The 25,848-nt window shown below is 36.0% G+C and overlaps 1 protein-coding gene across 1 annotated transcript in view; it reads left to right on the forward strand.

Annotated features, from left to right (window-relative positions):
• The first annotated feature begins 550 nt into the window (after positions 1 to 550).
• Positions 551 to 25,848, forward strand: part of LOC145688537 (modular serine protease-like) — a 69,074-nt gene continuing 43,776 nt past the window's right edge. The window contains exons 1-3 of the mRNA XM_081762922.1: positions 551 to 713; positions 19,934 to 20,012; positions 25,050 to 25,166. Coding sequence (XP_081619048.1) covers positions 662 to 713; positions 19,934 to 20,012; positions 25,050 to 25,166 — 248 coding nt within the window. The 5' untranslated portion in view covers positions 551 to 661. The remainder of the gene's footprint in view (positions 714 to 19,933; positions 20,013 to 25,049; positions 25,167 to 25,848) is intronic.

The following is a 25,848-nucleotide window of genomic DNA, read 5'->3' on the forward strand; positions in this document are numbered from 1 at the left end:
CTACATGTATACACTTTTATTTCAATAGTAGAAAATGGTATATGGATGTCCACTGTTCAAGTCACTGTAACCCGTGGAGACGTTGATCGATTGACTCCATAAGCAAAGTCGGTCGAGATAATCGGTCTAGCTGTCTACCCCCAAAAAAGAAAAAAAAAACATTTTTTAAAAAAATCTCTCTTATTCAACAATTATCGTGTGGAGTAACGGACAGTCGGACGGACATAGTAACATCACAATCTTCTAAGCCCCACTGGGTGATTCTAATAAATATCTATGAAATCAGAAGTAACAGGAACTTCATATAAAAAGCTTTAGTTTTTTTTTTTTTTTTTTTTTTTTTTTTTAATGAATGCCACCAACGTGTCTCCGCAATTTTCCAGTTATAAAAGGATCAAAATTTCTAAGTAGACTGAACGTCAATATGAATAAAGGTGTGAAATAACACAGTAGAAAGACTCCTGCTGACGTCACATAGAAATGGGCTTCCACATGACTGTAAGTTTTTTGCCATAGGTCATTAGCGGGGCGGAGAGAAGTAGAGTGAGGATTCAGCAGGGGAAATTCCTTGGGTTTCCTCCTAAAGAGTGTCGAGAGGATGTATATCCAACATTTCCTGTTATTCACGCTGCAGTAAATAAATAAATTCAAAGATCATTGGATGGTGTGTTGCACTATGTCTTCGTTGGTGATATGGATCATTAGTTCCACAGGTAAGAATTGACTTTATTCCATTATTTTAATAAATTAGTTCGTAATGTTAGAATAGCTACTTACTGCCAATCAGTCTGGCAAATCTAGTTAGTGGTTTCTCCAATCACAGCTCAAGGCCGTTTTCCAGCTGTAAGGTGAAAAGGATGTGCAGAAAACAAATGACTATCTGCATTTGGCGCGTGTATATCAACACAACAAGCATCAGTGCTACTGACTCATTCCCATAGTTTTCGATTACAAATCAATTCCAAACTTTAAAACAATCTCTTTTATACAGAATTTTAAGATATGGTCCTTTATTTCATGCCATTTTTAATTAAATTCGTTTCTGCTTATTTATTTTCTAATAACTCCGTTCTTTGACCTTTTATTAAAAGATAAAAGCACTTTCCTCTTTAAAAAAAAAAAAAAAAAGTGAGTTTTAGCACATAATGCATTTCCTTTAGCTAGCGACAAGCAGACAAAGTAGACATTCGGAGAATTAAAAAGACTATTAGCATGTGCCTCCAACTATTTCAGATGTCAATTTCTAATAAACCCATTGACAAAAGCTTATCATAAAATATTACGACCATTAGGCCTAACGATTTGTTTCCCCCGAGCCTTCGGTTCACTCAGTGGTATACGCAGAAGTTCGTCAAGGGGGAGGGGTTAAGTTTTCAAGTTCATATAATTTAGGTCTTTGTATACATATCTTATTAACATAGTAAATGCATATTTTTCCATAATATCTTGCTCAGGGTGGGAGTTAAAAGTCTGAAACATTACCTTGCGCACGTCACTGTACACAATATTTTAAAATCACGCTTAATTAAAAGCTCTAAATTGTTTAACTTTTTGTTTGTTTGTTTGCCCACCAACCATCACTGTATTTATGTAATTATTCCAGGACTTCATTATACAGAGCCTTGTGTTGATTTCAATCTTTGTGTAACAAGCAATAACGCAGGTAGCTATATCTATTAATTTGGCTATTTAATATTATGAATCATCATGACGCATAGACTGATTGACAGATACGTTTCCTGTTTATTATTAGGATTAACGATGCCAGCAGAGCATCTTCTAATAGAAATAGGACTATTTAAAAACTCCAAAAAAGAATAAAATGCCCCTAAGTACTGTATAATTCAAAAAAATTACTAAAACTAGCTGAAATGGCTGTTGTTCGCACGGGTAAAATAATTTATGAATTTTTCTTGCCAGCAAGGGCCCCGATCCTGGGGGGCAGGGGCCCGGGCCCTCCCAAAGCTCATGTAGGCCCCTTCATTGTATTTGTGAATATACAATATTTGGCTTAATTTGAGTGCAATTTGTTTTAAAAATCCTCATATATATGCCGTCTGCATCTGAATGCCCCCCCCCAAATTTACAGAGAAATTGTCGTCACTGCTTGCCAGATTTCTGAAACTCTAAACTGGGGCATTGTTAATGTCAATATATATTTTTAAAAAATTCTCGTGGTAAATTCTCAACAAGACACTGCACAATGAAAATTCATAGTGCACAGTTTTCAAAATTTTAACTATATATAAAACTACATGAGGTGACATAAATTAAAGGGGTACTTCCGGTTGACGTGCAAAGTTGAAATGTGGCATGATTGTAGCTTTCCAAGACTAACCGACAGGAAAATTGCCAAAAGTGACATTTTTAATTTTTAGGGGGTCTAAAGGAGGGATGAAGAATTTCCCCAATTATTTAAATGGGCCTTTTCTGGACCTATAATCTCATGTTTTAGGTACTTGGAATTGGAATAAAAACTTGAAATTCGGTATGCTTATACACCTTGTCTCAAAAAGGTTGAGCGCATTCTTTATTGGTGTTTTGAGAGCTCCTCCGTGGCTAAGCGGTTAGCGTACGCGCCTTTGGCGTGGGAGACCCGGGTTCGATTCCCGGCGGGAGCTCATGTGGTTCGGATTCCACGTTAATCAGTAGGTCCACGTCTCATATAGCCTCGCTGCTGAAAGGGACGCTAAACTAAAATCAACTCAACTTTATTGGTGTTTTGAGGCAAAAATTTTCTAAGTCCAGCTTCGGGTATCTTCGGGAAAAAGTAAGCCAGGTTCGAACCTCCAAGCCAGCCTTTGCAATCGGGAAAAAGTTTGCAGATGTGTTTTTCTTCTTTTAAATATAATAAGACTTGTTACCAAGTGTTTAAAAAAGCAACATTGATTGAAATACTTAATGATACAATATTTCGAAACCTTTTATTAATGTGAGCACATGCTTGTTTGTCATTTAGCTCTCTATACGTAATGGAGCATTTAAATACGTTAAAGAATCTTTCCATATGTAAAAGAATGCTCAAAGTTAAGAAATAGAACATAATTATCGCCTGAGTACTAAAATAAAAGTCAAAGTAGAACAGAAACAGCGTTTGTAATGGATATGAATGTCATAATTATCTTGAGATCTGTTATACATCGCTAGAAGCTTAGTTCTAAAAGTCCTTGTGTTAGCTCATTGGTAAGCTGTCGGATTTCAAATCATAAGGTTGTGAGTTCGAATCCCATCTGGGTCAACACTTTTTATAAAATTATATCTTCCGCAATGCATGAAAAATTATATAAAATAATTACATTAAAATACATAAGTTGTTTATATATAACATAATAATTGCAGAACATAGTAATTATTATGTTTAAAATATAACATCTGAGATAATTTTCACAGTAGGTCGTTATTATATATGAGAATGTTAAATACAAGTTAGGAAAATCGTTTAATAGCAATAAATAAGTTATGTAGTGTATTTATTTGCAGCTATTTGTCATACAGATTTAACTTCTCAATATTCTCATTACAGTATGTTATTTATATTCGTGAAATACAGTATATTCCTAGGGATATAGAAAGTGTATAAACAGAGTATCCAAAGTCGTATCCTGCTTCAAGACATAACTTTTCCCGATCCCCTTAACGTCACGGGAAGAAACACAAATTCTCTTTAGAACGGAATGTCGTTACTTAGAGTCTCATTCGAATACGTTGAATATGCTTTTGTGTATTCATCTCTCTCTCTCTCTCTCTCTTTCGCTTTGTTTATGTGTGTGTGTGTGTTGCGGAATATCCCAAGTTGAATACAACATTTGCAAAGTATATGAGCATCATTGTCATCGAATACCAGAAATTGAAAGTCGTGTTTCTTCAGGTTAGGTTTGCGTATTCATGTTAGCTCACTGGTAGAGTACGGACTTGCCACTGAAGAGGTCTTGAGTTCAAAGCCTACAGCTAATTATCATTCTTTTGTTAGTAGGATTGCACAGAAATCGGATACAAGGAGTGGTTTACTTCTAGAAATATTTTCAGAAGCGTTTAGGTAGCCCTGAAAAGGGCTGTTTTCGGGAGTTAAGGCGGGGACATTAATATTGTGTCCAAGACCCTTCTGAATTTATTACACGCTCCATTCTTCTGGGTATGGAATCTATTACATGGGTGACAAATCTATCTCCTTCCCCTACCTCCAGCCATGCTTCGGAAACAAGATGCCACAGGTCATCCTGAGTTCTTGGTGGATCTGCCTCGGGCCAACTTTCCCTTAGAGTACGCTTCACTCTGCTCACATATTTTCCATGAGATTGAGGTCTGCTCCACGAGGCGGCCAGTCGATTAAATCAATCTCAGGGTGCCCTGCGAACCATTCCTGAACCACACGGGAATTATGTATTGGCGACTGGTATTGCTGGAACTGAATTACACCATCAGGCTGAAATACTCGTACAGATGGCACCATGATATTACTGATAATGTCTAAGTACTGAGCATTGTCCAGATGTCCTTCAATTCTATAAAGCTGTCCTGCTCCGCGACTGGAAATCCAACCCCAACATAAAATAGATACATGGCCACTGCGATTGCAAGCAGCCACATATCCATGGTCATATCGGGTGCCTCTCGGACGATACACAAAACGGCGTCCTTCCTTTGATGTTGTGAATATGGATTCATCTGAGAAAACTACGTTTTCCCAATTGAGACCCACATTCGCCTGTGCAAACGCGAGACGGTAAATTTTGTGGTCGTCTGAGAGTTTTTCCTTCACGGCAGCAACACGGCCACGTAACCCAGCATGACGAAGCCTTCGCAGAGCTGTATGCTTACTACCAGGAAAGAGAGAAGCTTCCCTTATCTGTCTAGACGTCCTTAGTGGGTCTAACCGGGCTTCGTTTACTAATCTCGCATCTTGGGCTTCGGTTGACACATGCGGACGACCAGGAGATCGTAAATTACCAGTCTGACCTGTAGCACCATATTTCCGAATCCATTGCCTTCCTGTAGAGGCCGGGACACCTACTCGCCTGCTAGCTGCAGTTGCAGAATAACCTTCCAACTCACATAAAGTAATTACTGCTGTACGTCTATCCATAGTAACCAATGTTCTGAGCTGTGAGAAGAAAGCAATAGGTAAAAGCTAGTACCTGACGTGTGATTGGTTACTTGCACGACACGCCTATTGTGGGGAACAGCGTTGCCAGATCTAGCATAATGATGCTAGATCTAGCATAATTTGCATGTCTCTAGCACCTAGCATCTTGCTTTTAGCATCCTGCCCAAATCTAGCACAATTTCAGCAAGTTATCAAAAAGCCGTAAAACCTGGAGAAGTTGGTCGTGGGAAGAAAAAGAACGGCAGAAATGTATTCTCTTCCATTGATTCATACACTCGGTAAACCATACAGGCAGTCTTATTTTCCTAAGTAAGTTCGGAACGGCTTTGGGCTTTTTTTTTTGTGGCTCCACCCAGGGTTTTCTAATCCTTTAACTCCGAGGCATGGACGGAGCTATGGGGGCCATTCTCCCCCCAACTTTTTGACAACGTCACTATCTTTACTTCTGACTTCATGATCATATTTATTCCTGAAATGACAGCTCCGAGACCGACCAAAAATCTGCCTCCTCCCCCAGCAGACGATTCCCAACTCCGCTTATGCTGCGAAGTAATTTTCTTTCAAAATATGTAAACAAAAACTTTGCATTCATTTATACGATATATACGCCATTGAGTTTGGCAACGACTGCAGTAATTTAGTTGAGTTAAAATTTTGGTGCGTGAAGTATTGAGTTCTATCCATGCATTCTTGCTCTCTGTGTATTTTAAGTTACGTTATCGTATCTCAACTTTTTTTTTAACTCCTGAATTAGTAATTATGAGGATCTAGCATAATTTGACCGAATCTAGCATAAGTTCGATCAGGTTTTGGAATAATTCCGAGCTGTGAGTCTGGCAACGCTGGTGGCGAACGACTTGGTCAACGACTCGCGAAAGAAATCTGAAAATGGTGCGCCGTAATAATAATAATAAAAACAGTTTTTATAAAGGAATATTAATACATACGAAAAGCTGTTTAAAGAATGAATTGTTATACTGACTTTACACGTATAAAAACATATACCATATACCAAACAGATTGAGCGATATGATTATAGCTGTTTTGAGACGAACACTTTCGAAGTCCAACTTCGGGTGTCTTCGGAAAACAGTAAACTAAAGCTGCTGGTTCGAACCTCCAAAGCCAACCTTAGTAATCGGGAAAAGATGTACAGATATGTTTTTCCTTCTGTTAAATATAATAAGACATGTTGAAATGGTATTAAGTGTAGAAAAAAGTAACATTGATTGAAATACTTAATGATACAATATTTCGAGACTATGTATTCACACTCTCGTTACGTCATTGTGATTTCCATACGGAAAAGAGCATTTACGTATGAGCTCAGGTATATTTCAGAAGCAGCTTCCGAAAAGCGGTCATGTTAGCTCAGTGGTACACCACCGAGCGTTTAAATCGTGAGTTCGATACCCGTTCAGGTGAGATTCCTTTATGATATTCTACTTTCCTCAATGCATGAAAATTATGTAAAATAGTTACATTACAATTCATCAGTTGTATATATATTTTCATATCATCAGTTGTATATATGAGTTGAATATATATATTCATATCATCAGTTGTATATATCAGTTGAATATATATATTCATATCATTTCACGACATAAGTAATTCTTATCTTTAAAATATAACATCTGAGGTATTCACAGAACGTCGGTGTGTTATGTGTGAATATTGAATACAAATTTAAAAAATCGTGTAATAGCAATAAATAAGTTATGTAATATATTTATTTGCAGCTACTTTCATCGCAGATAACTTCTCAATATTCGCATTACAGCATTTAGGTAGAGCATATCGAAAATCGGATCGTGGTTCAAGACAAAAAACTAGCTAGCCCCAAACTGTCACGTAAGAAATTCACGAATCGCAAAAGTAAAGTGAAGAGATTGAGAGCGGTAATTCCTTAATCGCTCTCTCTCTCAACTCTCTCTTATCTGCATTTATACATATAAAAGTGTATGTATGTATGTTCCATCATAACTCATGTATGCCTAGAGCAGGGTTTCTCAACCTGGGAGTCGCGGCCCCTAGGGAATCGCGAAGATAGGCGGAAGAGATAAATATAGTTAGAATCTAATACCAGAAATTATTTTTAAATATTATTTTTAATTTTGTTCTGATAGGCATACTTTTATTTTTTATACACACTGTAAAGAACAATAAAAAATAAGTCTACTGAACATTTTCAAAGGGTGTAGAATTCGTGTTACTATTCGGTTCAAAGTCTCTTGTAGTCGCAAATTCTGTCGAGAAATTTGAAGCTTAAAATATACAAAACGATAATCATGCCTGTTGTTCTGTATGGTTGCGAAACATGGTCGCTTACTCTGAGGGAAGAACATAGACTGAAAGTATTTGAGAACAAGATCCTTAGACGAATATTCGGACCCAAGAGGAACGGGAATGGGGAATGGCGGAAACTTCATAACGAGGAACTACATAATTTATACGGTTACCCAACATTGTTAGGGTCGTCAAGTCTAGGAGGCTTAGGTGGGCAGGTCAGGTAGCTAGAATGGAAGAAAGTAGAAACGCTTTGACAGTCTTGACTGGAAGACCAAACGGAAAACGACCATTAGGAAGACCTAGGGGCAGATGGGAGGACAATATTAAGATGGATCTCGCTGAGATAAGAATACAAAGTAGAAACTGGATCCAATTGGCTAAGGATAGAAGTCAGTGTAGAGCTTTTGTGAACGCGGCATTGAACCTCCGGGTTCCATAGGCCATAGAGTTAGTTAGTTAGTAGAGTTGTTTAAAAATGAATTTAAATCAAAGAGGTATGATATAAAACTAATGAGAACTGTATATAGAAATACTAGAAAAATACACATGAAACAAAACCTGCACATTGAAATAAAATTAAAATTAAAACCTAATGAGATACCTAAGCATGGTGTAATTTCACTAGTGCAGCAATGCCCGGTTCAATCTTCATGACGAATATTATCAAGCCATTTTCAACTGATAAGCGATTTCTTATCTTTGTTTTAATGTTTACCATAAAAAAACACTTTCGCACAAGTACGATATAGCAAATGGAATTATTACTTTTGAAAGCAGCAATCACCAGACCAGGATATTCTTCTCTCCTCATCAGGCAGAACTTGTCCAAGTCTTCGTTACAGAAAACCAGTTGCCAGGGACGTACGCAAGGGGGGGACCTGGGGGTCCGGACCCCCCCGAAATTTCGACTTTTTTAAAATTTAACCTAATTTTAGGGGCAATTTTAGGAATTTTAATATAAAATACCTTCATATTTAGTTTGGATCCCCCCCGAAATAAATTCCTGGGTACGCTACTGCCAGTTGCAAAGACTTGTCGCATGATCATTCTATTATTTGGTCAAGAAGTTGTGGGCTTAGATCGGATACGTTAATGGCTTCTTCAATGAAGGAGTTTAACATCCATCTTGAACCAGCACCTTCGTCGTTGGGAATATAGATATTACAGTTACTGTATCCACTGTCAGTGCCGGGCGCCGAAAAGAGGGGCCACACATTTCGGAGGAAGTGTGTTACTCAAGTTAGGAAAGTGCATGTGCACATGTGTAAAATAGAAGGAAAAACGTAATAAAATGTGCTCAAAATTAAGGAAAGGTAGGGTTCATTTTGAAAATGTTATTGAGCTTCGTGCCAACCATGGTGGCGCTTCGTAGCTAGTCTGTCGACGTCACTCATATATACGGTGACATCGTACTATACTCTCGCCCCGGGCAATGATTTTCCATGGCACTGTTCACTATAAACAAAAAAAATGGATTCTACTATTATAGAAATAGGTATGTTAAAAATCCCACACAAGCTTATTATAAAAAAAATTATAAAGGGGTCGCTGGCAAGAGCGTGTGATAAAAGGGGATCGTGATAGGAATTAGATTGAGAACCACTGGCCTAGAGTAATTTTAACCACATTTCTTATTTTCAAAAAGAGTGCTGTCGGGTTACCTATGGTGAATGGGAGGAAGATACATATAAAAGATTGCTAGAAAATGATCGATATTAGATTCATAGTTTTCGGGGTCGCTTAGATAAATAGTGAGACTTTCAATTTCCCTTAACTCCGATTAAGCTCTCATTAGTAGGGATGGGCACGAACGACTTTTCTTTGAAACTCGACTCGACTCGAAACAGACATCTTTGAGGTCTACTCTTGGACTCGGCGCGAAAAATATCTTCCAACTCGACTCGGATTAGAGTCAAGTCGAACCACAACGAGCCAAATCCTGTGTGTAGTCCTACCTAGACAATACATAGACAATAATTATTCTATCATCAATTATACTACTGTTACTACAAATAATAATAATAATAATAATAATAATAATAATAATAATAATAATAATAATAATAATAATAATAATTATTATTATTATTATTATTATTATTATTATTATTATTATTATTATTATTATTATTATTATTATTATTATTATTATTATTATTATTATTATTATGACAACACCGTGTACAAACATGAACGATAGATGGTTAGTAAAGGAATACTAAAAGCTAGTTGACTGCCGACGTCGGTAGTCATGAAGTCTACAAGGCAAGGACATCGTTCATTACCCTAAGCTGTAAGCGTCGGTGGACTACAGATGGTCAACTATTAACCTCTCGCCAGAAATTGGTGGCCCCGCAGCGACGATCCATGATGGCCCAAGTTCCATTTTGAAAACTTTACTACCAGCGGCAGAGACGCGATGAAACGCCAACGAACCACAAAATTACTCTCCCAAAATATGTTAAAATGCCTATGTGTGTGATTTGTTTATATTTAGGTGAAACAAAAAAACACAAAACAAATACCCCGGGGTGGACGCGAACTATCAATATTACGATTACTAGGCACGTGTTCTTCTGACTTCCCTACGGAAACGATCATAAAAAGCTTGGTTGTTGAAGGATAAATCATTGACGTCTTAATTTAGCCAATCAGACAAACCCCTACATCTCGAGTTCTAGGAGGTCATACCGTGAACCGTTTCAGATTTATTGCTTTCTGGTGGAGTACTATCCATGCGCAAAATTTGAGCATAATAGCCGACATGCATCTTCGGTGCCTCTTATCTTTAGTACAATTTTAACCAGAGATGGTGTGGGTCAATGAAAATTTGATCCACGACCCACCATGACCCACTATGACCCACCACCCAAATGATCCATTGGCCCACTCTGACCCATCAACCATCGTGATCCACTCTGACCCACCACCAACTATGAACCACTCTGAACCATTGCGACCAACTCCGACCCACCAAAACCCATCGACATCAACTCTGACCGATGACCCACGTCCTCCACTCCATTGACTAAAGAGATTACACTTGTAATAAAACAAGACTGTGAAATTATCACTTATCGGAGTTTGAATTTCTACCGTCATTGGCTCAAGCACCTCTTTGTTACAATACTGGTGGGTCTGACCTTTACGATATATAATGGCAAAGTGTTTCTCATCTTCCGAATTAAAATGAATTTAAATTTATCATATGTAGTTATTTCTTTGTTGCCTTACAGACACATTTCAGTAGAAAATAGGGTGAAATTTAAAAGTTTCGAATCAAGGAAAAGTAGACCAACGTAAAAAAAAAAAAAAAAAAAAAAAGAGAGAGAGAGAGAGAAACTAATTTTCTATATAATTAAGCATGCCGTACTAATTGAAAATGCCCATGTAATTAAGTTTAGAATACAAATTTTATGGCCATTTTTCTCTAACTTTATGGCTTGATTGCCTTATGCTCGGAACGCTCCATATATTAAACACCAGCTTCAGCAATTATAAATAGAAAGCAGTGGGTATAAAATTCAAAAAGAACTTTAGTTTGCATTACTCAATTTTTTTCTCAACTAATATCAATCGTTTTCGATTATTTTTACAAATCAACCCACTACCAATTTCCAATATATAGAAAATGCACCCCCGTCCCCCCGCTCATAAAAGACAATTTTAAAAAATGCCAGGGCATATTCTCTTTATTTTTAATAAAGAGTTATATGCTGAATTTCAGCTCTCAGTTGAACGGCTTGTGAGATACTAAATTTTTCGCAAAAATTCGGACTTCTACTCCCCCTAAGGATATGTATTATAATGAAAGTGACACGCGTATGATAACTTCCCAGTTGGGATTGGAGCCTGATTATATACCAAACGTCAATTCATTTGACTTTGCAATTTGACCGTGATGATTACGCAGACATAGTTACTTTCAATTTTTTATGATACATATCCTTATTTCATATGTTACAGATGATTCAAAAATATTTTTTCAAGCAGTTAGCTCCTCTAGAATCTCACAGGTTGCATCCCAAAATCCAACTCCTACTATCCTATGACAATCCAAAAGTGACTGAACTTTTTTTATTAGGAACAAATGACAAAAGAAAAATGGAGATCTTGAAAGTAAAATGTAGAAAAGCTCGGTGCCCCCAATAACTCCATATTTCTCCGCCCCTTCATTCCGAACTTAAAAATAAAACTTAATTCGAATATGGTTAATTAGTGAATTTATTACAGTTAAATTCCACTCACTACATGCTACAGCTACAACTATGTAAGAAAAAATAACAACTGTGAAACATGTTCTGAATTACTATTACATTTCTTACGCTATTATTAAACATATTAGCAGTGTGCGAATTGAAAAGTTTTCCCAGGGGGGGATGAATTTCACCCATATGCGCACCGTCCTCCCCCCCATATATATATATATATATATATATATATATATATATATATATATGTTTACTAACAGGTACAAAACACTTGAGATGTGAGATGTTTCATAAATTTTCACTCCGCAAAGTAAGAATTGTTCCCTTTTTCTATCTTCATGTACATTTAAAAATACTCCAGAGGGGGAAAAAGTTATCCCTGCCAGGGATAAAATTTTTCTTCTCCAGGTGGGGAAAGATTTTTGTCAGGGGGGCAAATCCCTGGCATCCCCCCCGCCAATTCGCACCCTGCATATTAGAATAGTAAAAGAGGATTGTTCGTGAAATAGTATATTTGCTCATGATTTTTAACTTTTTCATACGGAAAAAATTAAAATATTATTCAAGTTTTAAAATTTGCACTCTGCAAATATGTTGCCCTCTAGGCAATGGGACTAATGTGGACTAATGGGAAATGCTGCACTGTTAGCGGCGCTGAAAACTTACGATTCGATTCTAATATCGGTTGATTTCGATATCTTTATGTCGCTACGTAACCACCCTGGGTGCTAATGGGAGCTTAATTGGACTTGAATTGAAAGTAGAGCTATTCACCTAAGCGACCACGAAACTATGGATTCAATAATAATATCGACCCGTTTCTAGCATTTTTGATATGTATCCCGACAGTACTCTTTTTCCAGACTGTAAGAAATATAGTTAAAATTGCTCTAGATATATCAGAATTATGTTGAAACACACACATAAATCCACTTTTATATTCTGTATAAATAGAGAGAGAGAGCGAGCGAGCGAGAGAGGGCGACTCAAGGCATCACCACTTCCACATTGCAAAAGCATATATCAGGAATTGAATTGAAAATCTATGTAAAGACTTTCTGCTGTGGCATGCTTCATAAGGACAATTCCAGTCTGCTCACGTGACCTTTGGGGTTCATGAATTTTTTTACGAGCGTTCCGACTTTGGATTCTCTGTTTATACCATCTGTTTATGCATCGAATAACTTTTCAAGAACAAAAATGACATTCTATATTATGAATGTTGATAATTACTCTCTATATGACAAATAGCTGCAAATAAATACACTACATGATTTATTTATTGCTATTGAACGAGTTTCTTAACTTGTATTTACATCCTCATATATAATACCGACCTACTGTGAAAATTATCTCAGATGTTATATTTTAAACATAATAATTACTATGTTCTGCAATTATTATGTTATATATAAACAACTTATGTATTTTAATGTAATTATTTTATATAATTTTTCATGCATTGCGGAAAATATAATTTTAAAAAAAGTATTGACCCAGATGTGATTCGAACTCACAACCTTATGATTTGAAATCCGACAGCTTACCAATGAGCTAACACAAGGACTTTTAGAACTAAGCTTCTAGCGATGTATAACGGATCTCAAGATAATTATGACATTCATATCCACTACAAACGCTGTTTCTGTTCTACTTTGACTTTTATTTTAGTACTCAGGCGATAATTATGTTCTATTTCTTAACTTTGAGCATTCTTTTACATATGGAAAGATTCTTTAACGTATTTAAATGTTCCATTACGTATAGAAAGCTAAATGACAAACAAGCATGTGCTCACATTAATAAAATGTTTCGAAATATTGTATCATTAAGTATTTCAATCAATGTTGCTTTTTTAAACACTTGGTAACAAGTCTTATTATATTTAAAAGAAGAAAAACACATCTGCAAACTTTTTCCCAATTGCAAAGGCTGGCTTGGAGGTTCGAACCTGGCTTACTTTTTCCCGAAGATACCCGAAGCTGGACTTAGAAAATTTTTGCCTCAAAACACCAATAAAGAATGCGCTCAACCTTTTTGAGACAAGGTGTACGTTTTTGTTAGCGTTAACTAAGTAAATCGCTAAAAATAAAAACTTCCAAATGGGGAACTAAAAAATCTTTCCCATGTTATTTATATGGGACATCTTTTATACCCCAAAATGTTTAGGCACTTCTGGCAGGATTAGAATGATTAAATTTAGCATGGTTGTAGCCAATCAGGACTAACCTACAGAATAAGTGCCAAAAGTGAATATTTTTAGTTTTTAAGGGGTCTGAAGGGGGATGAAGAAATTCCAATGTTATTTAAATAGGCGTTTTCTTGGAATACAAAATCTTATCTTTTGAATAGTTGAAATAGGGGGGGGGGGGATGAAATTTGATAGAATTGTGGATTTTAAGAGGTGCGAGGCCATAGGCCGAGTAAACGTGAGTGTCAGGGGGCGAAGCCCCAGCTGTACCAAATTCAGGAAATATAATTAAAGAGCAAATGCACAAAATTCACTCTTGATCCAAAGGCTGATACCTAGGAGATGCGAGGCCGTAGGCCGAGCATACGTGGGGGTCTGGGTGCGGAGCCCCCAGCTAGCCAAAGGCTAGTTCTAATATAAGATTTATTCTTACACACCATTCAGAATTCAAACAATTTACACTGCATAAATATTAGTATGCGTAATGACACTATGTTGATTTTAGTACTAAATAATAATAATAATAATAATAATAATAATAATAATAATAATAATAATAATAATAATAATAATGTAGAAATCAGTATGAGGCATTTTAGTCTCAAAATTTGTTGTTCCGAAGTGCAAGTTCAATTTCTCTTAGTAAGACTTGGAGATGCTGAAATATATACATATAAAAATTATATAAAAAACAATTTTTAGCGAGACATAATTTAACAACTAACTAGTTTAACATAAGCAAAACGAGGAGGAAAGGAAGAACTACTACACATTATTCAGACTTACACATTATTTTCACTTGAATGAACCTTTCTCAAAAAGCACTTATTGTTCATTATTTTATTAAAGAATTCACTGCAAATCATTGCAAAATTCATTTTGCAGAACTTAGTTCTCTCAGTGTTGACTCTTCTATTCAACTTCTCTATGGAAAAAGCGCTATATAGAAGTTGTTAAATAACTTTGCGACTAATTTCTCCGTCTGACCGGAACTAGACACGAAACTGGCCGGGACTACCCCTCAAAACCGGGACTGTCCCGATCAAATCGGGACGTCTGGCAAGCCTATTTATGAAAAATGTTCCAACCCACTTCCCCCTTAAGATACGCACTTCAATGAAACTGTAATAATGAGAACCTATAAAATACTCTACTTTTGGTATACATTTTCCAGTGGTGCCCACCCCCCCTTATGTCTATGACGCACCCCCCCAATTTTCTATCCGTAGGTGTTCTTCCATGAAAAAATCTTCTTTTCGATTAATTTTACCCCCCATCAAACATATTTATATAGATTTTTATCCCCCCCAAATATTTCAATGACGCAGTTTGCGTCATAGCCCCCCGTTGTGGGCACCCCTGCATTTTCAAATACCCTACCCTCATAGAACATGAACTTTAATCGAAGTGGTATGATAAAAGCTCAGCTTGAGGTTGATACTATGTTCCAAAAGTTGTTTCAAACGGGTCAATCCCGAAAACTATGTGTTTGACACGATTCTCGTCATTTTGGGTATTTTATTTTTCACCTTTTCTCACCCAGGATGCCGATGGAGGCTGAATATGGGCTTAAATGGCATCAGAAATGCCAGTATTCATGTCAGTAACACTGAAAATTATGCACTCTACAATCGGTCCCTTTCGATTAATTTTACACGTCATTCTCTTACCACTCCCGCCCCATGAGGCGTCTTACATTCTCCGTGTCAGAAAACGAAGAACTAAGTAGAATAAATAACGATAGCTAAGCTCTTGTCAATTCACAGGGTATGTGGTACGTTCTGTTCTTGCCTAAACTTGGTCTTAAATATCACCAGCAATGTCACTACTCAGCTTAGCGAACCGCAAAGTATGGATTCAACACTAATCTCGATAATTTTGAACATTTTATTTTCCACCCCTTCTCTCCCTCCATGGCGATGAGGGCTGAATTTTGACTTAAACGACATCAGGGGTGTTACAATTGATCCCATCGATAGGGAAAGCTGTAAATTTGATATTAGTACCGGTGGTTTTAGATTATTTTTACCCATCATTCCTTTCCACCCCAATCCCTAGGAGTGCTAGGAGTGTCTTACCTTCACTGATGGCTGAACTTTGGTTTAAACTACGTATTTATCTCAGCGACCCTGAAAACTACAAATTCGACATTAGTATCGGTCATTTTAGATTATTTTTAAATGTCACCCTTTTCCTCCCCCTTGGAGTGTGGCAGATGAACTAAAGTGTCATCAGTTGTGTCACTATTCATATCAGCAACTCCAAAAGAGATTAATCCTACAGTAATTTCGCTCTTTTCGATTATTTTTACGTCATTACCTTTCCTCTAGGGGATCCTAGGAATGTTTTATGCCAATGGAGGCTGAACTTGGACTTGAGTGGTATTGAGAGTGTTACTATTCATCTCAGTGACACCGAAATCTATAAATTCGACATTGATATTGGTCGTTTTCTATTATTTTTACATTTCGTTCCTGTTAGGTGCTAGGGGTATTATACTCCTAAACTATCTTTTTTGCAGACTGTAAGTAATGTGAGTACGAAGCTTGGTTCAAATTTTTCTAGGTCTTTCATAGTTACGCTGAAACATAGAGTAAGTTCCCGATAAATACGTGAATATAAGTGTAAAGTTGAATATATACCCCTATAAGTTATACCCGAAAAAAATAACAAAATTACAAATGAATTTCTGTAAGAAATCCTTATTATAAAGCCAAGACACCTCATTCTGTTAGTCACGCTCCTAATAGTTGACAATCAAGCTATTACTTGTCTCTAATTGCGCTGCCTTCTGCAGACACTAAAATATGTTGCTAGCCTGCAGGAATTTGCAGACGATCCGAAGGTTTGAGCGGACTACTAATTATTAAAAAAAAAAAAAAAGTATTCTTCTTATCTAATGTTACCATGAACACTGTTTCCTTTCGCAACTTGGAGTACCATTGGGGTTATATGGTTAATGTAGTCATCTTTGGCGCGGCTGGTTGGAGTTCATCGTTGAGATCTCACTTTAAGCTGTAGGTCCACGTCTCATCTTCGTTGCTGAAAGGGACTCTAAACTCTAATCAACCAACAACTTACGCAACAGGCTAGCAAATCAAGATCGAAGACAGCGGCAATCTGTAACTATCGTTTCAAGATTTTTACTTCTTTATTGTTAATAGAAATCTTAGTGAGAAATGAATTTACTGAGGAATTCATTTTCCTTTTACCAACATAACAACTACTTGCTGTGATTTAGGAGTGTAATCACCCCACATAAGGGCAATCAAAAATTTGTCAACTATAGTTTATTTATTTATTTATTGCTAGAAAAAAAGTCAGCAAACACATTTAATGTAAGCTCATAAGCTCTATGCACATTGACAGAAAATGATGGAAAATAAGAGCCTTAATTGGCATGATTTGACATCATAAATAAAACCACTGAGTGCTTAGAAGAGTATCAAATCTATAGTTAATAATTAGGAACTCGAATTTGTCAGCTTGTCAAGAATTTGTAACTTTCATGGAGAATATCCTAGTTCCTTAGTAACAGCTCTGCTGTGATTAAAAGGCATGAAGTCAGAATACTTGGTCCCGAAGATCACCAAGCTTTCTCAAGTGTAATTATAGCGGACATTTTTATTGTGATTGGTATATTTTTCTTTACGTCCGTGAGATTAAAAAAAAAAAAAAAAAAAAAAAAACATGGTATAACTATCAAAGAAAGATTATACCTTAAGCTCACTGTGTCAACCAGAATGACATAAATTAGAATGAAGTTAAACTCTACAACTACACCATAACGATTAGTAGGTCTACTGTATATAACAAATTCTGAATTCTGGCATGACAAACACGGCTAAAGAAAAGTAAAGATCTGCAATATGAGTATATTTGAACTCATTTTCCTCCATTTTCAAATAAAATTTAATAATATACTTAATTAAATAGCTCATTCTTACTTTAGGAAACACATTCAATCTTCAATCAAGTCCCTTTGTCTGTAAAAAGTAACGGACGTACCGGGTGCTAACAAATGTTTTTCACACAGTCTTAACCGCAGTCTTATCACATGATCATTAAAAAATCATATATAATAATTTTCTTTAAGTAAGAGTAAAGATTTATCAATCTTACTGAAATATTTGGGTTGCGAGCGGAGCGAGCAAGAATTTTTTTTAATTTTTATTTTTTACATCTATTTCTTTGCAAATCGGCAACCATATTTATTTAATAAGGCGCCAATACTTTTTCGGAGCGACGCATGTTTACTCATTTCCAATACTTTTCCTTTCTTCTTGCTCGTTCAGCGCCCTCTTGCTATCAGCTACCGCTCCACTTCCCTCTCCGTAGCTACGGCTCTGGTTTTCGTCGAGAAATTCCAACTTATTATCTTTAAAAGCGGGAATTCCCAGTCCAAATCATACATCATTTAACTCAATATTTACGTTTTGAAGCTTCATTAAACTATCAAAATAAGAATTCCACTTTGTACGACTAGATATTGTGGGAGATATGCCAGCAATATCTTTGAAAACTTCGCATGATTTCGGGGCTTTCGACTGCAAGTTCCGCAACAGCAAGCAATCTACAATGGTGCCGCCACGTAATGTTTATAACTGTGAGTTTCTAGTATACTGTGTGCAGGTTTGTAAACTGCGTAATATTTTATTGCCAAGATCAGACCTATTTTGTATTTTGCATATTATGAAAAATAACAAAATACACTACAAAACCTATTTCAAATATAAAATACAAAATAGTTTTAAAAAGGTATTTAAAATATAGAATACAAAATGGTATTTTGTATTTTAAATAGGTATTTAAAATAGGTCCCAACACTGTTGGTTAGTAGCCTTTGCTTGGCAAATCAATAAGCAGAATAAATTGATTGGAAATTTTCTGTTTCGAATATACCATTTTACTACCTAATAACAATAATTTATTTCTTCTAATGTTCTCCTGCCTACCTGAACACATTCTTAACTTTTTCTTTAAATGCTACTATCCTCTATTTTACCACAGATTTATATTGGAATGTTTTATAGGTAGAGTCAATAATGGACCGAGATTTAGCTCTTCACCTATTTTATTATAAAATAGTTCTTTTGTGTTTTACAAAAGTTCTTATAACAAAGTCTCTATTATGACCAAGGTTGAAGGTTATATTGTTTCGTACGGGGAACTCTTTCGCTTCATAGCAGCCTCCAGGGTTGTCCAAGGATGCGGTTCTAGGACACCTCAGCTCATAGCAGCCTTCTTGAAGTACGGTAATGTTTAAGGTATACTCCTTCGGTTCATAGCAACCTCCAGGATATGGTTGTAGTTAGGAGAGCTCCTTCGCTTCAGAGTAGCCTCCAGGGCTATTAGGATGGGTTGCGATCAGTGGTCGACTGATGCTTGCTTCCTCCGTGGGTCCTCTTTTATATGTCCTCTTTGGGTGTCTCGTCTTCTTTCGGTTCCTTTCATGTGGCTCGTGTCCTCCTTCATTGTCTGCTTATTTGTAAATATTATCACGTGTCGCTTATGAGCATGTGCTTGTGTTATACAATATTCTCGTTCTCTAATTCTGTATTTCTCCAATATGTATTTACTTCCTCTAATACTCTATTTTCAGTTTTTATCTTTGATTTATGTGTAAAAATTTTAAAAATAATTTTAGCTCACCCAAATATTGGTAATTTTGTACACTTTTATAGTTTATACGTTCAAATTTTAGTTGACTCTCTCAAATTTTAACGTGTCCACTGAAATTTTGATACGAGTGCGTGCATTGTACATGAAAATTATGACAATTTAATTGTTTAAATGTCAGTTTCTTACAAATTTTAACTAGTAAACTTAAATTTTAGTAAATGGTATATTTTTTTCATCCAAACTTTGTTATTTTGTTGTGTTGTTACTGTTTCCAGTATGTCACTTAAACCAAGCCAAAATTTTTGCAGCAGAAAACCATTCTTGTGCTGTGACTATGAAACTTTATGTTTTATTTATTTATCTATCGCATATAGAAAATCATCTGCTCGAAAATCATAAAATTTTTGTTTTATTTCTTACCATTTTCGAAATATGAAATTCTAAGGATAAAAATTTTGCTAAATAGGGTTCCATTATAGTTTATCTATTGATTATTTAACTTTTTTTTTTCAGTTATAGCTTCTGTCCTAGAAGCTAAAGTATTTGCCGATATCTCACATAGAATTCGACGTCAGGGAATAGCGAGATGCAAGTAAGTTTAGAAATTTTTAGGTATATCTCCTCATTAATTCATGTGTGATATTGTGTATTTAATTTCGGTACAAGTATTTTATTTACCTTTACTACCTTTGGGCCTCTTTTTACCATAGATACAATTTAGAACTACTGATAATATACAAACCAGAATACCGTATAATGATGTTCATACAGCTCTGTTTTAACACAGGCCAGTTATTCCAACATGACCATCACTTTAAGGTGCCATTTCAGCACCAAGGATCAGGTGTTATGGTTAACACAGGCCCGGTGTACCGGTTTTGCACAGACTGATTTGCAGTGTTGAAAAACTAGGTGAATGAACAAAGGAATACGAAAACACCAAACACTGCTATGGTGTTCTTTTAGTATATACGCTGTGCTGTTAGTAATACCTCATGGTGAACACAAGTCATTAAGTTGATAATATTGATAACAGTATTGTTTATCAGTGATAAGGCTTGCCTTTCATTTGCTAAGAAAATGATTTAGCAAAGTTAACATAGTCACTTCGAAATCCTGTGTATCCGATTGATAAAATTCGAAATCCTGTGTATCTTATTGATAAAGTAATACTGTAATATTGCTTGGCACAGATGTCACAAATTTAGTATATAGTTTATATGAAGAAATTAACTTAATATGTTTCTAATCTACAAAATGATGTTACTAAGAGCATAAAGAAAAGAAATTGTTTTTTTTAAACAATAACAGTAATTGCCCACACTCTGCTTGAGTCGAATGTAATACGGATGTTCACATCAAGTAATGGAAAACGTTTTCAAAGACTAGTTTGGTTCAAGAATGGAGTCATGAAACAACCATATGTTTCGTTTTACCTACATATTCTATCACCTCCAATACTTTAGCTGATTTTGTGTTTGTCGATGAATATTTCGTAATACATAAAAACTGTACATTACGTAAAGAAAACGAAAATTTCTACCTTAATGAGAATTCAAACCTACGTCTGTGATATTACAAGCATTATGCCTTAAACTCCTCCACTATCCTGTTCACCTATCAGCAGTTCACATAAACCGTGTATTAGACAGTTCTTTTACTTTGTCGTGGGAAATAATTTGATAATACGAATAATTCCTCTAGTTGCTATCAATACTTTGATTGAATGTGAAATGTATTCATACACAATGAATAGTTTCATAATTAGTAAACAATGCTTTCGTGTTTTAATTGATGTTCCTTTGTTTTCTATTTTTATTTCCTTTCTTTTTTCCAAATATATTTATTTTTGTTTTTTCGAATTTACCGTATGACTTCAGAACATCGAATGTTCATCATCACAGGAACAGAGTATCTAGTGAAATGTATTCTACTTAAAAGCTATTCACTTTGGAATGATTATACTTCATCCCCTCCTATATGCAGTATATTCTTGCGTTACTCTTCTGTCACTTTCTCCGAAGAGGAAAGCGAAAGGTCTTTTCCCTACGAACCCCAAACTAACACTTCAGACGTCTTGACTCGCCTCATACAGTTCTTATGGCAGGATCGTGGTTTTCGGAACACTAAACACAGTGAGAGTGCGAACACTAAACAATCGATTGCTGAATATTGATCAACCATTCTGCGTTACGTTCACACGATTACTCCTGATATCTGTTTATTGCCAAGGAACGTTTTCCGTGGTGTCGGGAGAGACTGTAGTGGCAAGGTGAACGTAGGTGGTGGGTGGTATTCAACTATGAGAGTAGTTTCTATCTTAGACGCAGTGATGGTTCTGTGCACGTATGCAAACCTGCAAGTAAAAGTGAAAATCCAGCATGTTCCCATTCGTCATATAGGACCACACTTAACTTTCTAGTATTTTGTATGAGAGGAGAGAATAAGCTACATATCCCGCTCACCTCTGGTTTTCATTCAGGGGAGTATGACTAGTACCTTGTGCATTGACTTCGTACTTCGACCTTACCTGGTCACTTTCTGAGATTGCATTTTCCATAGTTTGTTTGTTTAAGTATCTTCCAGCAGCATATCGCGCGTCCCCATACAGATGGGTGAACCCAGTGTAGTCTGTTCGATATACGCCTTCTACTCTATCCTGCTAGGCCTTACCTAAGTCTCATCGAACAGGTGTGAGGTATTGTGGAATGAATCCTGACCACCAGCCGGCTCCGACAACAATGATCTCCGACGCATATCCTAAACATTTGACCAGCTATGAGTCCGAAAAGACATAATCGCTCGGGGTAGTTACATGTTATATTAAGATAAGTAGGTCTACTGTATGTTTAGTAACATATTCAGGATGTACCATGGATGATGTATTGGGAATAGTACTATCTACCATGGCCTTCTAGTGTATTAACTTTGGACCAGACTCGTGAATTCCTATTCTTCTTCCTAAATACATTTATACCAGTGTAGTTTATAGTCTTCGTATATTTTACTTCATTGCTTGCAGAATTAAATGTTTCTCTCTAAGAAGTCCCTATAAGGCTATATGAAATATTTCTCTTTAAGACAATTCTCGTCATTGGATTAAAAGTTCCTAATATTTATTTTTCCTTCTTCTCTACATTGTTAATAAACGTAATAGGTATATTACTTTTACATTCTTTATTTCGATACATGTTCATGAACTTGTCCCTTAGTATCGCAATTTCTTGCCACTCTCGTTTACTTTGTTTTCTTTTTTAATGCCTAAAATACAGTTTCTTTTCGCCATACATCTCAAAGTATCCTTTCCAACTACCTCAAGCTGCCTTTTCCGCTTGTTAAAAAGTATTTTCCATCTTTAGGTTTCATATTAGCGTGCTAGTTTCCCTTTGTTACCTTTCTTTTCCATTTAATCTACTTCCATATGCATTATTCAATTTCTCTATACTTTAAAGTTCGCCCTGTCATCTTCATATTAATTATATATTTCCGTGTCTTTTTCGACTTCCCTTTTTAATTTGCAGTTTAAATTTCTGTACAATATTGTACATTCTGCACTGCAACTTTGTTCCCATACTTTTCTTTCCCCAGATTTCCAAAGTCTCTTCTATAACATTATTTCTTAGCTGTGCTAACTTTGTGTTGTTATACATTTACTCCTAAAGTTTGAAATGCTTAGCTAGTAGTTCCTATGTCTATTTCTTCTCAACTTTCTTTAATTTTTCTTCAAAATTTCAAACGAATCTTTTTTTTTAACTTTCCCATCTGTAAACGTTCCAGTACCTAACTTGTCTCCTATTTCCTTCCTGGCTATATTTTTCAGTGGGACTCAACTTCAGTCAGCACAAGAAGGTGATCTGAAAATCTTGCGGTTTTTTTTTCCCTCACCATTAACCATCACAATTGTCTACCATACTAGTAGATCACTTGGTACAAATTTTGAACTTTCCATACACAAAGGTCATGTCTTGATAGCAATTATTCTTTAATATTATAAATTAATTCTAGGCTTATCCTCCCTTGTTTTACTTCTATCATACCACAGCATTCAGAAGACAAGTTTCATATAAGTAGAAACACAATGTAGGCCTAATAATACTACTTCATAACAGATATAACACTCACTTGTTCTTCCTATTTCTGTACTTCTTCCACACAAGTACTTTCAGCGTTCATCCATTTCCCGCTCTACACAAAATATTGTGAAGATATGTGCATTTGGACACATAATGAAGCATTTTATTTCGGACTTTGGGACATTTTATTTTAAAATTCTGTGCAGTAAAAAGCATCATCGTTTATTTAAAGTTGAATCACTTTTTTTTCTAAGTTCACTTAATTTTCTTACTAGGAAGTTTTCTTGCTGTTTGTTAATTCCTTCAACACATGTAATTTCTTGATCAACAAAAACGACAGATTGTTTCTCTGTCAGCATTCCTATCATCACCTCACCTTTGGTTAATCTATGAGCACGCACTTTTCATCGAGACTGAAGATATAGTCAACGACCCAGGATATTAACCCGGAAGGGACATCGAACAAAACCACTGAGAGACTTTTGGAAGAGGTCGTATGAGAGACGTGTCAACATGTAGGAGCACGGGCTACAATTCCGAGTTACGAGAAGGTTATCTTGCTCTAATCTAAAGAGCACCTTGTCTTAGCAAACGTTATAGGATAGCTATTAACTACCATGGACATTTCGTTAAAGAGCGATTTCGATATTGATTAAATTTACTGTTTTCGCAACGCTAGTTTTCCTGCCCGGGTTTCACAGACCCTTAACACACGACTACCTGTACGCCCAGTAGACCAGAGAGAAGGATGGATGGACATCAATCCACTGGAAGGATCGTCTAGGAGGAAACACAAGTAAGTGCGAGTAGATTAACCAATCTTAAAAGTTACTCCTTTCTCGCCCTTTCAAACCCCTTCGACATCACAATCTGTTTCTTTTGTACATGCTCAATTTTATTTGTACACAACCCAGGTCAGATCCTGTACTTTATGCTCTACCAAATTCAATGTTTACAAAACCCTGGGCGCAACTTGTAAGTTCTGACATCCCCAATTACACTATTAATTAGCACGTTATCTGGGCTTTCAAACTGACAAGGGGCGACTGCACAATATTGTGCCACCTGCCCCCACACCACCACCACCCGGGACTTGCATACTGTAATGAAATTATAAGACTTGAGTTGGAAAAAAAAGTTCTTTTATCATATTGTAAAAAATATATATATAAAAAAAGGTTTCATTCTTAGTTAAATAACCAATATTATTTTGTTAGAACTAGAAATTATATATAACACTTATCGTGGACTAATGAGGCTGTCCGGCAGTCACGTAGCGTGAAGAGTAATTAGAAGAACAAACAAAGCTGTTATGGAGAACCTCAGGGTCTAAATGAGGGAAGTTATTGCTTATAAAAAGGTAAGGGAGAGATCCAAAAATCATCCAGACATTATACAGAAATCAACTAGTAACTCATCTAGTGTTCATTTAAGTGTTAATCCAATGATAGCTGGGCAACATGGGTAGACAATTACTATTGTTACAGTAAGTTGTATTTTTCATTTTTGTATATCAACGACTGTCATTTGTATAGGCTATTCGAATTTTATTACAGGATATCAGAGTTCCAGTGTGCTTCAGGCGATTGTATTCCTCTTTCGAGAGCCTGTGACGGACGACCAGATTGTGCAGACAAATCTGATGAAAGTTACGGAACATGCAAAGAAAATAGGTAAGTTACAAGAGGAAAAAAATATTTAATATTAATTTAAAAGCAAGACCAATCTACTAAGTCAAAAATATCTAAGACAAAATTAATCTTTCAGACAGAAAAAGAAATAGTTTTGATGGTGCAATCCCTTGGTTTCATTCCCCTTTGGATAATTGTACTGTCAAGTAAAAAGCATTAATGTGATACGGTGTAGTTAAGTGTCAGGAAAGTATGTTCGATACTTGACCGCATGAACTTGCAAAATAGACAACATACATCGTGTATGTCGATTTTTGTTTTCCATTTTACTAGTTTTTCTTTTGTCATTCACTTTCATTTTATAGTGCGTTTACTTATGCATTGGTCAGTAAGCTTTCGTGAAGAGCGATCTGGATTGGTCTTTCGTAATGTTTTAAGAATTAGTAGCGAAAACAAACAAAAAAAATTATTCTATTTTTTCCTTCAATGCCTATTCTGAACTTTTATTACTCTTTTCCATTAATATGGATAATCACTTTTTAAATAATTATCTTTCTTAGATTTAGTGTTTCTGTGTAGTTGAATGGTTACTGCCCATGTGATCCCAATTCGAAGAGGCACACATAATTTTGTGAGTTCAACGAGTATGGTGAGGTAATTGGGATCTTCTTGTATTAAGAGTGATCCTAGCAGTACTGGCAGTAGGCTCAACAGTGGGAAATGA

Source organism: Thermobia domestica, chromosome 1 (assembly GCF_964235325.1).
Source record: "Thermobia domestica chromosome 1, izTheDome1.hap1.1, whole genome shotgun sequence".
NCBI classification, from domain to species: domain Eukaryota; kingdom Metazoa; phylum Arthropoda; class Insecta; order Zygentoma; family Lepismatidae; genus Thermobia; species Thermobia domestica.